At 42.7% G+C, this 10907-nt stretch overlaps 1 protein-coding gene across 3 annotated transcripts; it reads right to left on the bottom strand.

The window, feature by feature from the left end:
* Positions 1 to 7078: 7078 nt before the first annotated feature.
* On the bottom strand, positions 7079 to 10809 carry LOC136514294 (uncharacterized). Of its 3 annotated transcripts, none has more exons than XM_066508280.1 (7): positions 9690 to 10809; positions 9370 to 9534; positions 9184 to 9267; positions 7754 to 7852; positions 7576 to 7681; positions 7341 to 7427; positions 7079 to 7223 (listed from the first exon to the last, which is right to left on the bottom strand). In XM_066508280.1, exons 4-7 carry the CDS (start codon positions 7757 to 7759, stop codon positions 7117 to 7119), a joined length of 306 nt encoding a protein of 101 aa, XP_066364377.1. In that variant the 5' UTR covers positions 7760 to 7852; positions 9184 to 9267; positions 9370 to 9534; positions 9690 to 10809; the 3' UTR covers positions 7079 to 7116. The 3 variants fall into 3 exon arrangements, 2 of the variants coding, with proteins under 2 accessions (XP_066364377.1, XP_066364376.1); XM_066508279.1 differs by having other exon boundaries at positions 7754 to 8862; positions 9370 to 9406; XR_010773599.1 differs by lacking the exons at positions 9184 to 9267; positions 9370 to 9534; positions 9690 to 10809 and having other exon boundaries at positions 7514 to 7681; positions 7754 to 8813.
* Between the last annotated feature and the right edge of the window lie 98 nt (positions 10810 to 10907).

The following is a 10907-nucleotide window of genomic DNA, read 5'->3' as shown; positions in this document are numbered from 1 at the left end:
GCGTCGAGTGGAGTGTGCCGAGCCACTCACGCAGTGGGCCGCGTGGGTGGAATTTGATTTTTCAATTTCCAGTGAAGTTATGAATGTTTATTCAATTTAGTTTTGAGCTGAACTTTGAAAAATAATAGTAAATTCTATAGATGTCCAAAAATAGTGAAACAAAATTTGCTAGAATCACAAAAATGCTATCTAGCTGATGGTGTAGTTAGTTATAGTTATCTGTGGTAACGATAGATTCATAAATTCAATTTAGAAAGCTTAGTATTATTTAGCTTAATATTTGTAGGAATTTTTGTGGCAAATTGATGATAGCTTTTGCCATGAAATTTTTATAGTAGGCTCATTAGATTATTATGTGTTCACTGTAATTTTTGTAGCCCTATAGTAGGTTGATAAATAGAGTAGCTAGTACTCCTTGTTTTATCATATATAGAATAAATCGGTATTAAGAGTAGGAATGCCTTTAGTTGCTAAGGTAGTACATGCCTTGTTTCATACTTTTTAGTGGTAACAATAGGTAGCATAGCACCTTAGTCGGATAGAACTAGCTTAGTAGCTTAACATATGTATTCATATTTTAAGAGTAGGTGTTGCCGTATTACTAAGTGTTGTATCATCATTTCATGCATATAGATCACGAGTTGGTAGAGTTCGTGCCTGTGGACGAACAAGACTATGAGGAGATTATTGAGGAGTACAAGGAGGTTCTCGTATAGGAGGGAGCCCCAAAGCCGTTCGTTGCTGACTTTGTTGACCCATCGCCCGCCCAAGGCAAGCCCTAGTGCATAACCCCTATTTTTGAATGATTACTGAATATATATATGATGTGCATTTATGTTTCAGGCATTTCATGAAAACTACATGCATAGATATACTTACCTATGAGTCATACTAGTATAGGTCGAGTAGCTGCTATGCTCAGGGTATCGGTAGCGTGAGTAACCTGCCGTTACTCACAATAGGTGAAAATTATGATCACTCATGATAAAATGGTGGAAAGAAAAATAGTGACCGGGCAGGGATATGGTTTGGGTACTGGTGGGTGTAAGAGGTTGTGTCCTGTGGCCAATAGGGCATAGCTTGGTTACACTTTTTCCCAGTCTATGTCGGTTAAGGACCGGTCGTTGCATTGGACGCTAGGCAAGTCATAGACTTATTATCCCGAGCACATACTTGGGTATGGGCATAGGGAAGACTTGTTGCTCTCTTGTCATGGGTTCTGGCTCTTTCTGGACCGACTGATTGGAGGCAGGGATGGTGGAGGTCTAAGCATCGCACTAAGTCTGGGACTTAGGAGCGAGGGCTTGGAGTCCAAGTTTGGATGGGGACCTAGACCCTGTGACAGGAGGGTGATGGGTTGGTCCTGCCTGTGCCTAGGGTACAAGCGGGGCATGTGTTTTCGAGGTACCCAGCTAGGCACATTGATTCACAAATCGCCGCCATGTCGGTACGACTTATCTAAACTCTAGCACCGTAGTAAGAATTGAAAGATGAAAGGTGAAAAAATGGAACTGTTGCTCAACCCTTGCTTGAAAGTAGAACATGTGCTTACATAGAATAGCTAGATAATAAATTAATCATGACTATGAATAATAACTTAAATAAGGATTCACTATTAGCATTGCTTTCTGCAAAAAGAAACCCAGCCAAAGATAAAGCTTATCATATCCCTTGGAATCGAGAAATTATTCCCACTAGTCAGATAAGTCTTGCGAGTACATTGTGTACTCAGGGTTTATTTACCCCTATTGCAGGTTCAACTTAAGGAGTACCCATTGTGTGAACGATTCTTCTGGTGGTCACAGACTGATCCTTATTCATTATCGATAGATGTTTATTATCATTCCACTGTTTAATATTCCGCACTCTAAATTTGGTAATGTAATAATGAATTTCTAAGAACTCTGGATGTATCAAATGGATTAAGTATTGTAACTCAGTTCTCATTATTGAAATCCTTGGGGAAAATGTGGACTACTCGGGCTCTCCCTTGGGGTGTGCCCGATGGAATCCATCCGCTATAGCTTACTTTTGGGGTGCTTAGTGTCTGGTGGAAGACGAGTGGCTCCGTAAGTGTGTTATTTTGGGCGGTTCTGTCACATCCTGGCTGCAGTAGTTTTGTAAGAAGTGCCCTATACAAAAATGTATTTCCCGTCCCACTAGGTCCATCCACAAAGAACAACCCGCCTTATTTGCTACAGACAACGGCCATTATCTCATCATAGGTAGACCTTTGCTCGGCGTTGAGTGAGTCGCACAATAGCACATCTTCGGGATTCTGCTCGATGCTAGCTTCCTCAAATATCTCATGAGGAATATGGCTGGCATCGTCGTATGAGTGATCAATATCTAGAAGAGGAAATGACCTTGTCCTTCCCCATAGACTGTAGCATGTTTCTAGTGTCTATCAAAACCATTTGTTGCACCAGATCTAGGGATGGATGATTACGACTGTAGTCCTCTGACATTGCATTGTAGTGTTTTTCCATAACCCCATCACATCATGCGGCTCGCAGAATACCAATATTGTTGCAAATAGCCTCCGCAGAGAGGAAGGCATCTGGAATAAAGTAGCTTCAATTAGACATTTATCCAGTGTATTGTCTTCTTTGATTAGACCCCTCCTTTCTGCAGCTTCATGGAATGAAGGTAGTAGCACGCCATCAACCATCCTCAAATGTTCGTATGAGGAAGCACTAGCAACATTGTTCAAGAGAACACGAAGAAAGTATCAGTTCTCCCACAGCAGGATGAGCCGAGATGACTCTTCCAACTTGAAAACCAGAGTTTTTCCTTTTCTACCAGAATTTACCATTAGACTGCCTGGTAAAATGCTCTAGGAAGTCCCGATACAAGATTCTAGTGGGCTTCCTCATGATGCCTATTTGCATCGAAGTATGCTGTCAGCATTGAGTCTTCTACACCTAGCCTATTAAGGATCCGTTCGAACCTTATCCCGTTTATGAAATGCACCATGTGCATGTCGAGTAGATGAAGTTGCAGCTACTGTACTGGTGGATGGTTCTTTCTCAAGTCAAAGCCATATATCCTCCATAGTGCTTCTAGAGGCAGTCACCCAGCGGGCATCTCTATACTGCTTGATCTCATCAATGTTCCCTTTCTCGTCTGCTTTGTCGGTCTCCCTCATCACCACCGATGCCCTGTCATGTCCCTTGTATATGTATTTGAATAGATACTTTACTGATTTAATGCTCCTACAGGCCTCAACATTGATATGGTAGTTGAAGGTACGTAGCAGGCAAGGGTTGTAAGGCACGGCCCATTGATTGTCCTAAGTAATGGCCTCAAACTTTTAGCATGCGGCTATCATTGCATCCCCGATAGATAGGGTACAAATCCTTTCCCTATGACATTGCCTCATAGAATGGGCACGGGTAACGGTTCTTGCATGACCCACGGCCCACCATGCATGGACAGTATGGATTTAGTGTCCCACAGGGACCATGCATCATATGCTTCATAACCATCTTGTAGAGCTTAGGGTACTTCTTGTTTGGTAGCTCTACACTGATAATCATGTCATATTGCTCGGGACATGTGAGCTTATACTTCCGTTCCATTATCAGCAAGAAGTGTGCATGCGGCAAGCCCCTCTTCTGGAACTCCACTACATATACGTAGGCCTTCACCTTCCCAAGTATGTCTTTCTCCATCAACATTTTCCTCATCGCCTCTAACTTTGCTCTAAAGAACCGTGTGATGAGATCTGGGCGGTCCTATGGTGTCTGGCCTAGATAAAGTTCATTCTTGATCTCATCCCAGTTAGGGTTGCATGTCATTGTGAGGAAGATATCAGGTTCACCATACTTTCGCACCAGAGCCATTGCATCCATGTATCGGTGCCTCATATCACGGGGTCCTCGATGAATGACGAAGATAGGACAGTACGCCTTCCGACATTCTTAGCAGATCCTTCACCTGAATGCATGCTATCCACCAGGCCTTGGTATAGGTCAACCCTCAAAGTATCCTGATTGTTCCTCATGTAGTCTAAACGTGAGCTCTCAATCTTGATGTAGGTGTCGACAATGAACTGCTGGAAAAGTCGCCGGCCATAGAGTATTGGATTAAATACCCATGGCCACATCTAGAACTTGTAGCAGTAGTAGTCGCGCATGGAGACACATGTATTTGAAATAGGTTCTACAGGGAGACATTATTCGAATTAGTATCATGCGTTAACATAAAAGAGTTTATATTGCATTATTGAAAAGAGTTCAAGTTACCTCCATCATCATCGTCACCATTCTCGGCATTCTCGGCATGCCTTTTGCGGATTTCTCGAGCTCACTCAACTTGAGCCACAGTCACACCCACTTTTGGAATGCAATTGTGACACCCGAGCTCACCCCTTGGAAAGAACAGTGGGTATGACAGTGGGTCATAGCATGCATTATATGAGCGGATGCCATGTATAGACCGATCCTTCCCTTGCAGGAGAACACTATGCTCGAATTGGCCATGACGCTCACTCCCCTCAACCTAGACGGCGGCCACCTCTAATGTCAGTGGCACGTTATATGTTCTCTGGTCAAGCCACTGGTCAAGGTTCAACTCGACCCGATAATCCTCTAGATTTTCAACTGTGTCCCATACTCCTTAGTTGCTGAGAGTAGGGATTCCTATTAAAGATACTAACCAATTGCTCTATAACCTGAGAGTAGGGATTCCTATTAAAGATACTAACCAATTGCTCTATAACTTCTTTGTCTTTTTGGGCGCATTGCTCACAGCACTTGCTCATCCGATGCTCGAGGGATGGATCATTGTTGTAAAAATAAAGCTCAAGGTGTCTCTTTTCGACACCCTCCTCTTTACCAAATGAATGTATGTTATGGTAAATCTGGCCATGGGCACGGAACGTGTAGACACCGTAGATTCGCATGTTAGTGGTCACATGATCTAGGTTGCAGTACAGAGAAGTAAAAGAGAAGTGGCCGTTGAAATATCTAATGTTTGCACGAAAGTGCCTAGCATCAGCTTCTGAGCTTGACCATAACCTCATGAGCTCTGGTGGTGTCTCATGAGTTGAAAGATGAATCTTTCCACCCCGACAATAGAATCCGAGCGGTTCACCCTCAAATTTCTTTGTATTGCAGTGCTCGTAGTTTGGCACCGACGGTAGCATGTGCGACTCTGACGAGACATTAGCATAAACCTTGTCGTATGGATCCGGGACATCAGGCTCACTATTGTCTTGCCCATCTATGTCGAGATTGTGCTCGACGTCGGCTCCCTCCTCGTCGTCTTCTAACAAAATGTTGTTGTGTTACGTGTTGAAAGAAAGTCTGTGAAAGAATGTTTTGACTATTACGCGGTGTACCTTGTTCGGCTAAAAAGTATGCCTCATCCTCTTCCTCCGTCCTCCTCAAATATGACATCCTCATCATAGTCTGTGCAACACGGCCACATATATGATGAGAGAAACATAATGGCATACAAAAAAGGGATACATTTAATGAAGAAAATACCATCCTCGACCATAGAGTCTGGCGTACGAGCTTAGTGCACCATTTGGAGGCATTGAAGAGGTACCATCAACTACAAACGGTTGTGTCTGTGTACCTATGCAATTATTAGGTGGTGGAATTGGAGGTTCCTGGGTGACACCACCTGTAGTAAGAAAAGTTATGAGTTTTTGGAATAGAAGAGCAAAGGTGAAAGTACCAACAATATATAGTGATCAAGGCTAATTACCGTTGTAAACCACACTCGGTTGAGTTGGGTCATTCGAATCATTGCACTTTCTATCTGCACACCCTATAGCCCTTTTTCCAATGTTTGCTTCAAAAGCCCGATTGCGACGAGATAGAAGAGCATTTCTCTCTCCAGTGGTCACTCGTTGCCTATGTATGGTCTATGTCATAGCCATTCAGGGGTCTGGACTTCTGGATTATGAACTACAGATGGCGCGATGTCAACAGGCGTGCCCCTCAATTCGGGTATTTCCATATCGTGTGAAGGCGCTTCAGGCGATTGAGGTGAAGAAGGGAAAATAAGCTGAGGGTTAAAGTGAGGGCTCTCCATGGCGATTGAGTCCGGATGCAGATTGTTGGCTCAGCGTTCTCTCACCATCGTATTGTATTTTTTTGTTGATCTCTTTTCATTTCAACTTCTTCTCTTGTGGAGTCATTTGCAGTTTCCTTGCAGTATTTTTTGCCGCATACAACTCATGCCGCCTCTTGTTTATTTGCGCCTTTTGTTCAGGAGACATTGCAGCCCTTCGTGCTCTATCTAGCTCACGCTTACACTCTTTTGGACATGTGACAAAATTGTCGATGGAAGGGGATGCATTTACAGCACCTATATACTAATAAAAAAATGTTCGGTCTCAATGTTTAATCGATGAAGAACACACAATAATTGAAATTGTATGATAATGAATTTAAGCAACAGTGTCAGCTACAATGGTGTTCAAACTCTTTTTGTAATTAAAAACAAAGTCATCATTCTATAAAGGCATACCCGTTTCTTGAAAAGTGTCGATATCCGTCTCAGTTAAACTATCGTCAATATCATCAGGTGCTCCAATGGTTAAAGGAACAGCACCGTCTAAAAATTTATTCATATAATAAGTATCCTACAACACCACGATAAGATATTGCTACGGAGAAATCAATATTATTTACACACATGTTAGCTGGGCAGTCTCCTTTGGAGTCATTTGTAGCATCATTCCTGTATTTTTTGTTGCATACAATTCACGTTGTCTCTTATTCTATAGCGCCCTTTGTTCAGTAGACATTGCAACGTATCGTGCTCTGTCACGATCACGCTTACGCTCATTTGGACACATGACAAGCCGGTTGATGGGACTAGGTGCATATCCCGAACCTATATATCATGGAATGACACTTTAATCAACGCACATTAGGATGGTGTCTAAGCACAATCGGAATAAACAAACACAGGCACGATTCACCGGAATTCCAGGCAATGGATACAAAAGTGTACATGTTTCAATGTCATCCACGTAACCAATGCCACCAATGTTGCTTAAAGGTACCAGACCATCTACAAATATAACCATACAATACAAATTGAACCATTCCATAAACAAACTGTCACTTATAGTTGCCACACCAATAAATATTTTTATTCTGCTAATAAGTAACCTGATAATTGTTGCAAGCCATTACTGTAAGTTGATTGCCTATGGAGCCGATCACTATTTTCGTCCATTTCATTTGTTGTATTCCCATCTGCAAGTTCAAACATAGTTGATTGTTATTAATTAATCCATACAATAAGCAAACTATGTCAACACATTAATTGCAGTCGTCGCACCAATAAATACTTTTATTAGCAGAATAAGTAACCTGATAATTCATTGGCGCCATTACTGTTGGTTGAGTGCATATGGAGTTTGTCACTATTTTTGTCCGTTCCATTTGTTGTATTCCCATCTGCAAGTTTGAACATAGTATAAATAAATTGTTATTAATTATAACACATATGGCTTTTAAAGTGACACTCAGCAACACCACCATACATGTTGAATGAACAGCCTCATTGTTATGGGAATCAACACGATCTTGGTTATTCATCTTATACCTCTCACAGCGTTTCTTGTTTCTTTCACTCCTCTTTTCATCAGACATTGTTGCATACCGTTCTCTATCCCTCTGCCTCTTCTGCTCATTAGGTCACGTATGATTCCCTTCAATAAATTTTCGTGAGTTGCAAACATATCAACATAGAATATGTAGAGATATTTTAAAAGTTTATTTACCTCCATGTGTTGTATTTGTAAGGTCCCCCAAAGGTACTCGATCACCGGTTGGCCTTGGCGTGTCCATAACACTACCTGTCACTTTTAGCAATGTTGTGCCTGTGAAACAATATGCCCAATAAATCTCATTATTTCCAAAAAAAAGTTAAATAGGTCGATAATATGCAACCTGAACGAACTGAATAACACTACGAATAAAGCTGGAGTATGCACAATAGAAAAGATGGTCATGAACGGATCACCAAGACCAATAGGCCACATAGATTGCCATCAATGTATTCAAAGTGCACATATGAAAAATGAATCTTGATTTCAAACTGCATTCACAATTATCCTTGCAAGGTAGCATGTTCACATTTTCATAGTACACGTCATGTATAAATTCAGAAAATGTGGAATGGCACATTGCTAAGAAAAGCATACTATCAGCCGGTGCATCCACCAATTTATTTACAATATATGCCAAGCACTCAAGAAGAATAGTAAAGTGCCTGCAACTGTAGGGCCAAGCTACTAAAAAATCATCACGACCTACCAAGTGACTATTGAAGGTTTCACTATGTTTCAGAGTTTCTGTCCTGGTCTCTCATTCAGGTAACATCAATTATCCGAACAGTTACTTTAGTAAAAAACCTTGATACGGTTGATCCAAATGATTTAAACTGAAGACATGCACAATTAAACCTTTTTTAAGTTCACAATTGCTTACTCGATTTACTGGAAATCAAAATCTTTTGTCTACAAAAATTATTTTGGCTGTACTCTGAACCATTCTCCTAACAGCGTGATTTCGATTTTCCTTGGCTCTTCATTTTCCGTAGCTGTTGCCAGACAAATAACAGTGATGAGCCGAGGTTCTCGGATTGAAGGCACTCCCTGTCAATTGCACTTGTATCATGTAATGGTGAATGATCTGCGCCTCCACATATGCGAGGAATATAGTAGCATCTATAGAGTGCGGGATTAAAAAATCATCAGTTTTTCTACATTGATAAGATCATCATAAATGCAAAGTGTGCAACTAATAACTAAAAACTTATACGAGTGGCACCAGCAAAAGCACAAAATATTGAAAGAACACCAGTGCCGCAACCCACATCCAAAACTACCTGAAGTTATCATTTTCATAGACCACAAGAGTTAACTGAGCAGAACATAAAGCTATATCATATACAGGAAAATATCTACCCAAGACTTATACATTGCTGGCCGGCCGGGGATGTCGGCCAGTGCCGGCTGTGGCCTGGCTAGGCCCTGGATGTGGTTTTAGCCGGCCATGGCTGCCTGGCCCTGGGTTTATGGTTTTGGCCGGCCGCTGGCTAGCTGTAGACGGACGGGGCTAGCTGCTGGCCTGGCCAGGGCGCGGCGGCGGTCGTCGGATTGGTTCCCGCCGCCAACATATTTACCCGTCGGTGGATCACAGGACGTACCTGGTGCCGGGGACGCGGTGCTTAAACGATGGCCCGGTGGCTCGCAGGCGTTCTGGAGAAGAATCACCGGCCCAAATATCAGAACTGCAGCGGACAAAAATTTAAGAGCATGGACCAACAGAAGAGTTGAGAGGCAGAGATATCCAAACAATGGCATTCTCCGGTGCAGTTAACGCCTCAATGTACCTCCAAAACATCTCCATTGAAGTCTGCCTTGCAGATTCTGCCAACAGCATAAGGGATCCACCAGTTAACCAATCTCTCCACTCAAGTACACTTCATTTTGTAAAGATTCAACGATCGGATTACAATTCTGGTTCAACGGTCCTACACTGTTCCTCATCTGAACACCTGAATTTTTTTCTCATTACATGCAAATATCATCATCGAGAAGTGTCTGGCCTTCTTATTATTTGTTTTGACAGTACAATTGGCACATGTCGCAGTTAGGAAATCACGCGTTCCGGTCAACAATAGAACATGGCTTGGGCACCATGGTGACTCACCGATGGGCGCACAGGAGAGAGTGTGCGCGACGCAGGAAGATCTGGCTGCCGAGGAGAGTTGTTGCAGTGTCGCCGTGGTTCAGGTCGTGGGGCTTGGCGGGGTAGAAGGACTCGGTCGAGCCGAGGGCGGGAGCTTTTCCGTGTCGTCACGTCCCAGCCGGCACCCTCGGCTTAGCGAATCCGTCGTGCAGGGGGTCGTGGCGAGGTCGTCGCGTGCTTCTCGGATCAGATCGGCCTCATCCGTAGTCGCTGCGTCCCCAAGACTCCGCGCCGGGCGTGGTTCCTCGTGGACAGAGGCGCAGCAGAGGAGCACGGAAGGGAATCCTCCACGCAGCGACGGGTTGGGAGTGGGACACTGATTGCGCAGGGCTGGGAGCGGTATCAGGCAGCCACGGGAAGGAGGAGCGAGAGAAAAAGGAAGGGCAGGCTGCGGTTGATTGCGTGGGACGGCGGCGAAGCTGTCGGTGATTACGGTGATTGCTGTGATTCCTCGGGGCTCGCACGATGATTGCGTTTCCATTGCGTTGATTCCTCGGTGCCGGGTGTTGCATGCACCGACTGAGCGACGACCGTCGCACGAAAGGATGGTACTTCCTTTCTTTTTTTTTCTTTTTAGTTGCAGGAGATATATATACAAACAGTAATATTTATGATACCAAACAAACAAACATCATTGGATTAATCACATCATATATTTTCATCATAGTATATAAACCTGTTTATTAGAGATACAATTGTCAATAACATCTTCTATAAATCTGGGATGGAGGGAGTACTTTCCCATGGTACAACAGTGTTTGAAGGCTCTGCTTAACACATGTATGCTGTCAGTTATCGTTTAGATTAAAATAGTGAATCAAGCCAGCCCATGTCAAGTACTTACTGAATTTTAGCTAACCAAAAGTTTAAAAGTTAATTCTCATGAAATTCTAGCTTGCTGGCATGTGTTGCTACTTAATTATTGTTGGGTTATTGATAACAAACGAAATAGTATCAAACTCCATCTATTTCGAACTGTTAATATTTAAGTTATAATAACAATTTATAAACAATCTCATGTCAATCTATGTTTGGAATATTGCAGTGACTCACGATGTAATTCCACTAGCCAGTCAAAACGTGTTCCTGTTACTTTTACATGATTTTTCATACTCAAAATGTGTTCAATGCTTTTACTTCCAAGCTGAAAATGTATCCCTTTGTATTGTTTGAAGCATC

The sequence above is a fragment of the Miscanthus floridulus genome, chromosome 16 (assembly GCF_019320115.1).
Source record: "Miscanthus floridulus cultivar M001 chromosome 16, ASM1932011v1, whole genome shotgun sequence".
Classification (NCBI taxonomy): domain Eukaryota; kingdom Viridiplantae; phylum Streptophyta; class Magnoliopsida; order Poales; family Poaceae; genus Miscanthus; species Miscanthus floridulus.
The sequence above is the reverse complement of the archived record's forward strand: the minus strand, read 5'-3'. Positions and strand labels throughout refer to the sequence as shown.